Genomic DNA, 13,826 nt, shown 5'->3' with positions numbered 1-13,826 from the left:
CAAAAAAAAAGCTCAGGTTTGCCATGTGAAACCCACAGACTACATTTATGTTAGTTGCCGAGAACAATGCCGAAGTCGGCCTTTGCTTCTTTCGACGGGGATAAAGAGGGAAAACTGCTGAGATATTTGTCATCCGGATTTATCTGTATCCAAAACTCTGCAGGAATCCAGACGTGGACTGTTGCCGTTTTGGTTTTACTGTCTCATTTCAAAATAGACCAATTCTTTTTACTTGAAGCAGATTTACGGCGTTTGTCTTTCCATTTGATGCTCGGTGCGTCATTACTAGGGATTTTTAAATTATGGTTAAAAACACCATCTAGATATACTTTTCAGTCTTAAGATATTTTTATACGGTCCCTTTGATATGTTTTTGCTCTGAAGGTTTTTAAAAATATGGTTGCATTTGCACTTTTTTTTTAAGGTCAGACGTTTGTCAGACTACAACAGCAACAACGTTCCTTTCACAGCCGAACGCGTCCTCTGAGGTGCAGCAGGATAAACGAATACAGTCTGTCTACATGGAAACAATTACATGTTTGCACTTTTCTGTGGATCTTGCTGTTTGGACGTCTCTTGTTGCTGTAAACTATTTTTACGTCACATTTCTCTTCAGTGCTTAAGGCAACTGTAAGCCGGTCTGTGTCTTTTGTGATGCATGAACACAAACATAGTCACTATTTTATGAACTGCAAGTGAAATGATTCCTGTACTTTTTGCACGAAGTACTTTAATACATATTATCTAATATGTCACTTAGCACACCGTTTGTTTCACGTTTTTCTTTCCAAGATCGAGGACAAATTATGAACGCTTGAAACATATCACGGTAGATTAACGTAAAAATGCTCCTAATGAGACAATACTAATGAATTCATGGATATCAACGGTGCATTCAGCTGCATTCAGCAGTCATGTTGTCAAGCTGCAAAGTATTTGCCTTTGCAATGTTTATTCTTCACCCGAATGCTGACTCACGCACTAATACTTGACTGTTTATCGTTCTGGTTGCCAAGATACACAACATAATCAACCAGCTCTGATGCCTTGATGAGGTTTGTCCTTCTTAAAATGTCTGTAAGTGCTGTCTCGTCGGAAACAATCTAGTTCTATCAAATAGACCTTAAAATAAACAGTTCTCTGGTTCTGGTCGTTGTTTATCAAGAGCAATGGATCCTTTAAATGGTGCCGCCAGACTTTCTGTTCTGAACAATTTTAAAAATACTCTTTTTGTTTGTTGATGTTTGATTTCAATACAATGCAAAAAAAAAACAAAAAACAAACAAGTCCTTACTGTATCTTAATGCCTTTTTTGGGGTTTAATATTTTTGTCATTTTCTTAGCTTTTAAATGTTTTGCTGTCGAAATAAAGGATGATTTATATGAAAATAAACTGACGTTGACATGCCGTTTGTGTTTATATTTATTCAACATTCAGCTGGAATATTAGAAATACTTTCACATGAAGCTTGATTTCAGTTTGGAGGCCGAAAAAGGAAACTAAATATGCTGCGTTGATAATAAGTGTTTAGTTAACTTGGCATAAAGAATATGAATGATACTGAAAGTAACCCTGTGCAGACTAGTGAGTAATGCAAAATGAGCAAGAAATATAAACACATTCTCATGAAGATGCTGACAGAATAAATAAACTTTCAGTAAAACTTGTTTCAGCATTTGTCCAACAGATGACAAAGCTGGCTCACAGCTTCTTCGCTCTCGGGTTTCATTTAAATAAATAAATAAATCTTGGTGCCTCAATAGAAACACTTTTCTTCCATTTTGAGAATGTAATCGAAAGTTTTTTGTCTGGTATATTTTATTGGCATTCCTGTTGAAACATAAAAATGCCTGAATTAAAATTATATTTTGAGGCAAAATGTTACTGTTAAACATAAAAATTATAATTTTAGTTTTCTAATCAGTTAAGGAGAAACCTCATATCAAAATCATTAGTGGTAAAATTGTTTTTGCCTCAGAAAAGTGTGGGAAAAAATGTCCCACTGTACAAAAAAAAAAAAAGAATATACACTGCTCAAAAAAATAAAGGGAACACTCAAATAACACATCCTAGATCTGAATGAATGAAATATTCTCATTGAATACTTTGTTCTGTACAAAGTTGAATGTGCTGACAACAAAATCACACAAAAATCATCAACGGAAATCAAATTTATTAACCAATGGAGGCCTGGATTTGGAGCCGCACACAAAATTAAAGTGAAATGTTCCCTTTATTTTTTTGAGCAGTATATATTTATTTATTTAAAAAGTTACTTGTTATAAATATCCGATTTTTGCCCAGATTGCACAAGTTTAGCTTTCCTGGGACGAATACTAAGTGGAAAAACATTAAGTCCTGATTCAAGTTTCACACAGAATACGAAGACAAAGACGAGGACTTGTGGAATATTCTTATTTGGCCGTCAGAGCAGAAGCATAAAATAAATTACAGCATTCCAGGAAACAAACCTCGTAACAACAAACCGTAAAGCACGGAGGTGGAAGTGTCATGATCTGGGAAGACTTTGCTGCAGCAGGACACGTCTACCTCTGAGGAGACTGGCACATGAGTCCTAATCTTTTCCTATTTTTTAAAATAATTTGTTTAATGATTGAAACAAAATCTAGATGTTTACCTGTGAGTATATAACTTTATTTTCTAAAGATAAAAAAGTTATACTAGACTTCTAAGCATTTCCCAACAAAAAGTTATTATTTATCTGACTTATCTTAATTTTTTGTGTGGCTATGCAATCAGAAAATGACAAATAAATCCAATAAAAAAGTTTTAAATGACTGGAACTGTTAATTTTGCCACCAAACACAGTCAGGAGGGGGGGAAATATCCACAGCTGTTAGAAATGTTGCACATTGTTAACACGGGCGCCAATAATTATAGAGCGAACTGCATTCAGAGAACTCAACATTATCATGTGTGAATTTAGCAATAATCTTTCATTAAAAAAGTAGGATTGAAACATAGTAAAAACGATTCACCATCAAAAGAATAAAATCTGATTTCTAAGTCAAAATAAGGGGTAGAAAACCTTTTGCTGTTAATATTTTGAACACAAAGACTTTGATCAAAACAAGCCTTTCTCTTTCTTCAGTTTCAGCTGTCTCCACTGCGGCAGGCTCACAAACTTATCTTTGCTCAAACCAAATACGCTGGCGAAGTCGGCGTCAGACAGGTGCTTCTGAAAAACAAAACAAAAAAAGAAACTGGGCGTAAAGGCCTGCTCTTTGAAGAAACAGAAAATGCTTTGGTTGAGTAATACTCAAAAGCAAAAATATTTAATATTCAGGGGGATTCATAATAGGAGGAGATCTTCATCTTCATGTTTAGAGACTCTTAGGTTCAATACTGAAGCACAGTGAAGCTGTTCTAGCAGCGTGTTGCTTTCCTCCACTAAACTTTCCTCTCTGTCTGTTCACCTGACAAGCACCAGCGAACTCACACACCTCTTTCGCGGACGGGTCCACACCTTCAGGCAGCTCGTCAGGTTGCTTGTTAATCAACATGTCGGGTGGGAAAGGCTGAAAGGTTTTCTCCGCCTCAGCATTTTCCTCCTGGAAAATACCAGCGTGCTCAGACTGTGATTCATGATTAGCTCACATCATCAGGGAAATGCATTTTCTTTTTCCTGTGTAGCAGAAAGGAAGATGAATTGCTGTTTTAAAAAAGAAGCACAGTCTTGACTCGTGCTCCTGGCAGCTTGCTAAGCTTCCCTTCAGCTGGAATTTTTCTCATTTCATCACCTTACAGCCACAAACTTCAGTGGGATTTTACTGCAGCACGAAAATGTGAAATGCTGCCGTCACAGTCTGTCAGCTTTTCACAGCTACAAGCTGCGCTTCCTGTCAATTTGGTGTTGCGACTTCGCTCACACTCAGTCAGAACGAATGGAAAACATCTGTGAACTGTTCTCTGAACTTTGGCTAGGCCATTCTAACACCTGCATACATTTTAATCAAAACGTTGCTATTGTAGCTCTGGCTCAGTTGTTAATGTCATTGTCCTGCTAGAAAGCGAGCCTATAAATTATCCGATCAATTCTGTTTCTGTCCCTGCTGAAGAAAACAAACTGCACAGCATGATGCTGCCACTACCATATTTTAGGGTGAATAGCAGTGTAATCTTTTCGCAAGTTGCCACTTCTTTCTTAGATATTTTTAAATATTGTTTGTTTCCTTTTAACTCTTCTTCCAGTTTCTTTTTAAAGTCTGTTTGGCTGTGAACACAACAGTTTGACCTCAGTCACATGAAATGAGTCTAGATTTTGCTTTTTTTTTTTTTTTTTTTTTGGGGTTTGGGGAAAAAATCCCAAAAAAGTTTGCCAAAAAGTTTGGCCAGCATGCTGGCCAAAAAGTTTCATCTGATTTGGACGCCTTCTACAATTATCACAAAATGAGAAAAAGCTTAAGAGATATAAATACTATTGCTTGTTGCCATATAATCAATAGATTCAGGTCTAGAAAAAGAAAACTAAATGTTAGTCTTGTCCAAATGAAAACCAAATTATTTGTATTTTCTATTATAAGAAATGCATAATGAACTTCAAAAAAGAGATGTTCTTGTTTATGCTGCTAATTTAGTTTAACTATTGTCATAAATGCAGCTGCTACTTCTCTGTTGCACATAAAGTTTTAGAGAAATGGATTAACGTACAGTTTGCAGAACAATGGGTGTCAGGTCTTCTCCCAGCTCTTTCTTCAGTTCTTCATAGCTCTTCCCTCCCTAAAACACAAAAGAAGAAAAAAATCCCAATCTATTTTTAGATTTTAAATACTGTATTTTTCGGACTATAAGCCGCTACTTATTTCCCACGCTTTGAACCATGCAGCTTGTAGCCAGTGCGGCTTTTCTGTGAATTTTTTCTTCAACCGACAGGGAGCGCTTTAGCAGGAAGTGAATTGGTTTAAACTTTAAACAGTATACTGTTTAAAATGGGGAAACGCCCAATAGGTAATTGTGATTTTTGTTTTCAAGAAGAGACAGTAAAACATGTTTTGTTGTTATGTCCTAAGTACTCTGAGGAGATAGAATGTAAAGAATAAATTACAGTTAAAAATACTACTGAATATTTACGTTATTTAATAAACTATCTTAAGAAAACTAAAGTGATAGAAAGGATATAAGTTTTTTTTTGTTTTGTTTTGTTTTTTTGCGGGGGTTCGGGGGGGAGATCATATAAGTTGCATTCTGATCCACACTCCATTCCAGTAGGTGGCGGTAATGCACACCTTTAAGTTGCTTGCCAACCGCCATTAAACAACAAGAAGAAAGAGAACAAACACATGCTAGCAGCAGGCACGACTGAGAAATTCCTTCAAACTCAAATGATGCAGCTTTTAAGTTGAAGGTTATGATCTGGCAGTACAGGAGGGAAATAGAGCTGCTGCACGTAAACTCGGCGTGAATGAAACCATGGTTCAGCTTTATTAAGGACGCAGCCCTTTGCTGGGTCCTTGAGAGCGGCGGAGATATCAGCGGCTTATATATGTACTTTTCCATTTTATCATTATTATTATTATTATTATTATTATTATTGTAGGTGCGGCTTGTAATGAGGTGCGCTCTATAGTCCGGAAAATACAGTGAATGTCATGGCTGTCTGTCATGCTGCATCTGAGAGACTCACGCTCCACTTTGAGGGATCCCAGGCACCAAACCAGCCAGTGAAGGTGGGCGGCTCAAAGCCCTGCTTGATCAGGACGATGGGCGTGTCCGGGTCTCTGTCTCCAGGGTGAGTCCGCAGATACTCCTGGCTCGTCACCACGGCTTCTTTACGCTCCACCTCATTCGCCTCTTTGCCAATCCACAGAAACAGCTAAAGGAAAAGAGGGAATTCAGGTCAGCAGAGGTCGATGGAGTGGACGGCTTGTTTGTTAGATGTTCTGCGTCCCACCTGGTCCCAGGTGTCCAGCAGCATGATGTCGTCCTCGCTGAGGTCGTCCTGTGTGAACTGAGCCACCTCACTGACGATGAAGCGCCCCGTTTTGTTGGAGCACTCAAACAGGCGTGGCTCGTGGTCTAAAACCACCTGCTGCAATCTGCAGAAAACCAACGCTTGAAATATGTAACTTTTACAAAAACTATGATTCCTACATATTTCTTGAAATAGTCACTGCATTGTGATGGTACAGGACGATCTGTGAATAAAATCAGACTGCTCTGCCTTTTCCCTGTTCTCTCAGTGTTGTTTCTTGATCAGAAACAACTAAACAGAGCTAGGAGGAGGGTCTTAGTGCTGTCAGTCATGCTTGTGTATGCTGCTCACATACTACCCCTTTCTCTCTGCTATGTGACAGCTTCTCCCAGTCAACAGAGGCTGCCGTGACTGTTCAGGGTAGTCAGCATCACCACCAATGACGGTGGATAAAATGTTTTTCTGTAAAGGTAAGTTATTTCTCTGTAATTAGAACATTGAGCAGCACGTACATGAGCTTGACTGACAGTGCCAAGACCTTCTTCCTGGCTCTAATTGGCTGTTTTTGGTTGGAAGTTTCTTCAGATGGCAATAACATCTCAGGGTGGAGGTGTAGGAGATAGATTTTTTCTCTGATTATCTATCTCATATAATATGGTGAAAGCTTTAACAAATAGGTAAAAAAAAACAAAACATTTTTTAATAAAAGTTTCATCCCCCAGCTTTAAACTCAACTAAAGAGCTTCAGATATGTTTCTCCTATTGGAAGTACCACCAACATTTGTCTCATTCTTACCTTTTGTCATTTGCATAAGGAGCTTTACCCCCAAGCAGCTCCCAGAATTCAACAGGCTCTTGACCCTCAGCCACAATCTCTTCAAAACCTTTTTCTGAGCCGAGGCCGACCACAGAGCTCACCTCCTTTGCCATGGCTCTCTCGTCTCCGCTTGAGCCCTGAAAACACCAGAAAAAGCTTTCAGCGCCGTCCTGAATCCGCCGTACCGCCGCTGTGTCTCTCTCACCTTCCCACACCACAGGTAGATTCCTGATTGGCTCTTCAGCAGAAACACGTCGTTGGAGTTCAGAGAGGTGGCCAGGGCTGGAACCTCAATGGTTTTCGTGTTGGACGGGTCAGAACCACGAACCTGGAACAGCCTTACTGGAGGCTCCGGATCAGAGTTCCCATTTCTGGATGTGCCACCCTGAAGGAAAAGAAAAGCACTGAGCATAATGATTGGTAGCTAATTAGCCGAGTAGATTTTATCACAATACCAAAAATGCCATTATAGGAGTCAAATATGTGTATTTTTGGGTTTTTGGTCACTAGATGGGGCTGTGGCCTCCAGTATATGAGCCAAGAGGTGACAGGTGTTGAACCTGGAAGGGCACGCAAGTTTTTGAACGCTATGGCGGAGTCATTGTTAACACTGTTGCCGTGTATCCTGGAATAATTGGATTTTGTTCACAAATGGTTTCATCTGACTGGAATAAATTTGGAATTGGAACAACGAAGAAGATCTCTGGGATTGACTTTTACATGTAATCAACAGGTACAACTTCAGTCGCTCAGCGCGTCACAACAAAGCAGCAACGGATCAACGCTTAACCAGTATTAAACTGGCTAGTACAGCCGTCTTACGTCGAAGATGACCATTTTCCCTTTGAACATGGCCATGAAGTGTCTCGGTTCCTTTCCCATGGTCACTCTCACTTGGACTGGCTCGTCGTTGTACTTCTGATCCAAGTTCACAGCCTGAAACGCCGAAGCGGCCAGCTCATCCTGCGTGGCATGGCGCCCCTTAAGAACACAAAACATAAACCATAATGTGAAGCAGCTTAATGCTTTTGCATCCTGAAGGCAGGTTATCATGCTCTTACCTGCCACATGTACAGAAGGTAACACTTTCTGTTGTTGACTAAGTAAGTGTACAGGATCAGGTAGCAGTCTCCTCCGTAAAAGTATCCGTACCCCTTGGGGTCCACCGGGGCCAGCTCCAGGTTCTCCACTCGCCACACCTGAGGAGGTCAGAGGTGAAAGAGGAAGCATCATGTGTAAGCATGAATAAAAAACAGTGAGATTCTCTCTCCTCACAGTTCCTCCACCAAGGAGGATCGGCTGCACACAAGCAAAAAAAGTAAAACAAAGATATATATACTCTGTTTGAAGTAATGTTTCTTCCAGCATCATAAAACAACTTGATAACTATGACGTATTTCTTTAACAACAGTAATTATCTTGAGTTGAAACTCACCTTTTTTTTTTCTCAGAGTTTGAGCCAAATTAACAAGATAATGCTTTACTGCTGTTGAGACCTGACTGATATCAGGATTTAAACTTCCTCTTTTTCTTCTTGTGGAAAAACACACAACTTTAACAGTTACATTACTGAAGGTAAAAAGAAAATGAATATTTTGTCCTGCTTCCGTTCACTGCCAACTTGATTTACACAAACATTCGTTCAAGTGAAATAGTTCTGCTGATATCAACGATGTGATAAATTTACAAATTTACAAGTTAGTGCTTACCTCTGTGTGAACACATTACAACTTCTATGTTCTTGGAGCAGAAGTTGTCATTTGAAACAACATAAATACAACTTTTCAGTTTTGATTCAATAAAGAACTTACCAGTATTTGTGCACTGCTATCATGACAAATTTTAATTTAATTTCAATCTCTGGCTTTACATTGTGCCTTTGAAGCGTATCAAAGCTACGGATGAATGTATAAGATGTTCTGAAGGTGAATTATAAACTGATCCTCAGTTAAAAATGTATATTTTGTCACATAATTCTGATTTGTACATCGATCTGAGAAAAGACTATTGGGAAAACAGCTTTTATATTCAGGTATTTTGTCAAAAAAAAAAAAAGCCTTACTTCAACCTGACCTCCACCATTGTCCACCATTCGCTCCTGAGCAGCGACCTCCGGCATCGAGTGCATCAGGGAGGCATCAAATTTCTCTTGTGTGATGTGAGCTTAAAACAAATAAATAAATAAAAATCACTGACTGACTGATGTCCAATGAAAGCTCATGTCTCTTTCTTCATTCCAATTTATTTTTTCCTCTTGTTAAAATACCAATTTTGCCCCTCGTGTTTGCTTTTCCAAGGCCTTGCGTCTGGTCTTTCACCGTCCACTTCTGGAAGAGCTGCTTGAAGAGAGCGGACTCCGCCCCATCATTCACTGACTCCACGCTGGTGGTTAGTGGGTAGTTTTTCGCTTTGATGAAGTCCTGCAACAGGCAGTCAAACAGAACACTGGAAATAAAAAGGCGGATAATCTAATCCCAGGCTGATGATGTGACGTCACTCACCAAAGCTCTGGACATGGCAGCCTGTCTCTCAGCTTTGTTTGCCTTCTTCCCTTTCCAGACGAAGATCTTACTGCCTCCTTGATCCAGGATGAAACAATCCTGCAGGACATTCAGATGATAATTATTATTTCCAACAGGATGGAAGTATGTAAATAACCTGAACAGATCTGTAGGCAAGCAGGAAACAGGTGATGAAATCACACAGACGACTGACGTGCTTGTTGAAGAACTCTCAAGCAATTCAAGGTTCAGATCTTATAAAGATAATCAGACAGAAACCAGTTCATTAGCTGATGATTTAGCAAATAGTCATTTGAAAGATGTTTCGAATATAGACAGTTTATTTTTCAAACCATTTTTAACTCTAGGAGTGCTGATCTGGCATCATGCAATTTAAGGTTTTGAAGAAGGTTGTTTTTCTTCCTTTCTGAGTCTCAATGATTGTTTTGTATTTGCACTTTAAACCTTGTATACTATTCTTTATGGCCCACCTGCAATGAACATTGCAAATTTGCTTGGGCTGGAAACAGAAACACTTAACCACAACGTCATGCTTGAGTAAGTCATTGGATTGGGGTTGCATTGACTCACGTCATGGGTGAGCAGATCCTGAACCAGAGGGTTTGAAGCGATCTCTGCTACTTTCATCTGACCATCTGCGTCTGACACTCTGAAATCAAAGGGATGAACATATAAATAATAACCAAAACGGGTTTGAGGACAAATAAAATCAGAGATAGCGAGCAGCTCACCGGTAAAGCATGAGCTTTCCCTTTGTTTCCTGGTCAACAGTGTCATCAGGCGTCCCGTCTGGCAGGTCAGAGGGTCTTTCACCCAGAACGTTCTTCAACACCTCCATGTTCTGAGGGGAGCTGCTCTCTGCGTCGCCCTCGATCACTCTGATCTCCGCCCGGCCTCCTCGCTCTCTGTCCCGGATGTCTTTGGCCAGCATCATGCCCTGAGAAAGTGAAGATACAACAAATGCTTACAGCCTTAGTTTTTTTTTAAAGGCAAACTGTTATCAACATTACGCCATTGCAATTTTTGGTTTGTTTTTTTTTATTTTTACTCCAAGCTGTTGTTTCAGCAGAAATTAATCACACATTTGGTCCTACGGACTCTGGGGAAACATTGTTTCAATTAAATGGACTTTAAATGATCGGATGTGGAATCCCTGACTGAAATCACTTCCAAATAACTTTTACTGGTATTGTGTCTTTGATGTGATGCAGCTGGATGACTCAGATCAGTTTCAGGGTCTATTGAAGAGGGAGAATTGGGTAAAATTGACTTCTTTGAGCTTTATATCATGCTATAATGTTATTCCCTGATCAAAAACACGCTCTGATTCTTTCATGCATGGTTGAGAAATCCTTTAATCTCCCTTGGCAGCCATTTGGAGGCGCCTAAATGCTTGGTCTCAGAAAGCTGCAGTTTATCTTGGAGCTTGCGCCTCACAGAGTACCCCTGCCACACGCTTTCCCCACTCAGCTCCATCAGACTAGCGGCAGCAGCAATTAGCAAACACCTGGTTGAGCTGCACATCTGAGTTACTTCTACAAATTACTTCTCAGTGCAATGCTAATAAAGGCTGTTAACGGCATGATTAAAAGTATTGTCATGACAAACTGAAGGTGGAGTGTCGCAGTAGAAGTTTCTTAAAGAGACAGTAGCCCAATTTTAAGGTGTTAATTTGCAAAATCCATTTTTTTTCAGTCATGTTTAATATGTGGTATTTTTATAACAACCAAAGGTAACACAGCTACTTGATTGTGCTATAAAATGCCACAAAATACCTCAAAAATACATAATTCTGCCCCTTTTAACATTTTGGAAAGAATGTTCCCAAAATGTGGGAACATTTTGGGAACATGTTCCCACAACAAACACCAAGACTATACCCCACAGTCTTGGTGTTTGTCACCAAACATATATAATCAAAAAACCAGGGAGAAAATGCAAAAAAAAAACAAACCTATGGCTCAAACTAAATAACTAAATGTGTTACGTTTATTTGTTCATATTGCATTCATTTTTCTTCCATCCTGCCTGTTTTGCATTCATGGTCAGCATCCTGGTACTAAAATGAATAAAAGCAACTAGTTGTTTGCATTTATTTGTATTTTGGAGTTCTGGCTGTAAAAACTGGAAGAATTTGCACAACCCCAAAGTTTCCCAGCACTACCATAGAAAACAGCTGTGCAGTTTGACACCTCTCTTAACACTGCTAATGTAATTCAGCTGCATTGCCTGGATAGAGACTGATGCGGATGTGCAACCATGCAGCGATGCAAATTTTTACAGTACCTATTAGAATGAATTGGAGATGTAAGCGGTGTTCAGTTAGTGGAGCAATGATTGTAAAATAGGGTGTGGGTTCGTTTCTCTATGAACTGCATTCATTGTATATCTGATTTACAATATATTTATGAGTCCAATGTGTCTAATAGAGGACTTATTCAGTCAGAAAGCCTCACCTTCAGCCTTTCCTGAGTGTTGCTCTTTGGACCGTTCCACTGGACGATGGTCTTGCCAAGGTCTAACAAAAACACATCTCCAAGGTTGAAGCTCTTCCAGCTCATCTCCACCTAAACCACAAAGAAAATAATAAAATTACTGTTTTTACTTGAAATAACACTTGCATTAGTGTTAATACCCCTTGATTTTATCCACATTTTGCAAATACATAATTCAATGTGTTGCAGTGGATTTGTGTGCGACAGCCCAGCGGGAAGCAGAAATTACAGCACTGTTCACAAATTTGGCCCTCATGGAAGAGTGGCGAGGAAAAAGCTCTTGTGGAAAAAAAGCTATAAATACTTTCCCATATGCAGGAAACTTGGAGGAAAATGTATTCTGGTCAGATGAGACCTGAATTTAACTTTTTGGCCTAGATGCAAAGCACTGTGTGTTGAGGAAGTTTAACTTTACACATTATCCTGAACAAATTATCTGCGCAGTAAAGCAGTGGGAACTTTGTACCGTGACGACGCTTTTAGTTTTAACAGAGACAGGAAAGCTGTTCAGAACTCATGAGAAGGTTGATGGGACTAAATGCATCCCAATCCATGAAGGAAACCTGCTGGATACTGCAAAAAGGTTCATACTTCCACATGGACAACACTAAATATGTTTACAGAGCTACAATGCCATAATTCATGCGGAAAAATGGCCCAGTCAAAGTACAGACATGAATCCAATTCAGAATCCATGGCAAAACTTGACAATTGATATGAACTGAAGCTGTCCAGATAGTGAAACCAAACTTTAGCTAGTTTTCAAAGAATGGACCTGCAATTAATAAAGTATTATGATTCATGTATCATTTTACTTCCACTTTGCAAGTAAATGTGACTTTGTGATGATCTGTTATATAACATCCCTGAGGTTTGAGGCTCTAATGTGATAAAATGTGGAAAGAAGCTTCAAGGGATCAGAATATTTTTGCATCTGTGTGACTGGAAAACATGGCTCACCTCCTTGGCAATTATCCTTTTCTTTCCTTTCACATGAAGCAGTCTCTGAATGTCATACGAATTGGTTTCAGTGTGCCGCATGCCGCTTGCAACGCCCCCTTTCTTATAGCTAAACAAAACAGAAAAATACAATTTATGGTGTACTTCACTTAAAGGCTGACTGTACGAACATCTTTCACTCACATTATTCCACTTTTGAAGTATCCCTTGAACGTATCCGACTCGTTGTGCTGAACCTCTCTGTACTGAATTGGAGAGGAGCCTAAGAAATCATCCAGCTGTATGGTGTACACAGCAGCTGCACCCTGCTCATCCTGGCTGGACTCTGAGCCGATCCAGAAGTGGATGTTGTAACTTAAAGAGCTATTCAGCTTCTGCGTCTGGAGAAAGACAAAAGTGCAGAATCTGTGTGTGCATTAGCACAGATGGAGAAGGAATGGCTCAAAGGATCATCCAGACAGTTTAGCAGTAAAACGGTTTGATAATTTTTATATGCTTAAATGGGGAATCATTCTCCGTCTGAAGACTTACAAACAGAAGTACATAGCAGTCACCCTCGAAAAAGTTCCCAAAGGACTTCTCAGGAACTTGAACAAGCTCCATTTTCTGTTGCACAGAGAGAAATTAAAACTTTTACTTTTGGGTTCATCACTACCTCTCTAATAAAAAGTGAAATAAAATCCAATCACCTCAACTCTCCAGATTATAATCCCTGGGCTGCGAGTCACTGCTCTGAACGTGTACTCCATGTTGCTTCTGCGCTCTCAGCTTTGCTTTTCTGGAAAAAGAGAGGAAAGAACAGAAGCAAAATTATTTATCACACAAATTCTCATTCGTAGTTTTTGATACTGGACGTCAACAAACACTACATGCCGTGTAAACTTGAATGAAGAGGAGATTGTGATGTCTTCATCTGATCCTCTAGGGGATGATTTCCTGTCTGATCACAAGAGAGCCACAGTTGTCACTCATACATTTCTTGTGATAGATTTGCCTACTTTTGCATTTTTGGGGCCATCATGGCGCTCTGCCCAATCACAGAGAGAGATACAAGCCCCTGTAGGCAAATATGCTGGACAGGAAAAAGCACTGACTCATA

The 13,826-nt window shown here is 39.5% G+C and overlaps 1 protein-coding gene across 2 annotated transcripts; it reads right to left on the bottom strand.

Moving 5' to 3' along the window:
* Positions 1 to 2,399: 2,399 nt before the first annotated feature.
* Positions 2,400 to 13,667, bottom strand: avil (advillin). 2 transcript variants are annotated; one of them, XM_015044406.1, is made up of 20 exons: positions 13,601 to 13,667; positions 13,417 to 13,505; positions 13,259 to 13,333; positions 12,911 to 13,107; positions 12,728 to 12,836; positions 11,729 to 11,839; positions 10,004 to 10,209; positions 9,843 to 9,921; positions 9,252 to 9,350; positions 9,017 to 9,170; positions 8,813 to 8,913; positions 7,812 to 7,949; positions 7,573 to 7,731; positions 6,956 to 7,135; positions 6,730 to 6,887; positions 5,913 to 6,057; positions 5,646 to 5,834; positions 4,673 to 4,741; positions 3,466 to 3,573; positions 3,087 to 3,200 (listed from the first exon to the last, which is right to left on the bottom strand). In XM_015044406.1, the coding sequence occupies exons 2-20, from the start codon at positions 13,474 to 13,476 to the stop codon at positions 3,087 to 3,089; spliced, it is 2,451 nt and encodes an 816-aa protein (XP_014899892.1). In that variant the 5' UTR covers positions 13,477 to 13,505; positions 13,601 to 13,667. The 2 variants fall into 2 exon arrangements, with proteins under 2 accessions (XP_014899893.1, XP_014899892.1); XM_015044407.1 differs by lacking the exon at positions 13,601 to 13,667 and having other exon boundaries at positions 2,400 to 3,200; positions 13,417 to 13,476.
* Between the last annotated feature and the right edge of the window lie 159 nt (positions 13,668 to 13,826).

The sequence above is a fragment of the Poecilia latipinna genome, unplaced genomic scaffold, assembly GCF_001443285.1.
Source record: "Poecilia latipinna isolate Pla-1442-1.1 unplaced genomic scaffold, P_latipinna-1.0 Scaffold674, whole genome shotgun sequence".
In the NCBI taxonomy this organism is placed as follows: domain Eukaryota; kingdom Metazoa; phylum Chordata; class Actinopteri; order Cyprinodontiformes; family Poeciliidae; genus Poecilia; species Poecilia latipinna.
Note: the sequence above shows the minus strand (reverse complement) of the source record. Positions and strands in the feature narration are given on the sequence as shown.

What these genes read in the sequence shown, in the direction of transcription:
- avil (XM_015044406.1), bottom strand. Translation starts at nt 13,476, where the DNA reads ATGGAGTACACGTTCAGAGCAGTGACTCGCAGCCCAGGGATTATAATC. An exon ending in TACTTCAAAAGTGGAATAAT is followed by an intron (nt 12,837 to 12,910) that starts GTGAGTGAAAGA and finishes TGTTTTGTTTAG; the next exon opens with CTATAAGAAAGGGGGCGTTG. An exon ending in CACCCATTGTTCTGCAAACT is followed by an intron (nt 3,574 to 4,672) that starts GTACGTTAATCC and finishes GGTATTTTCCAG; the next exon opens with GAGGAAAATGCTGAGGCGGA.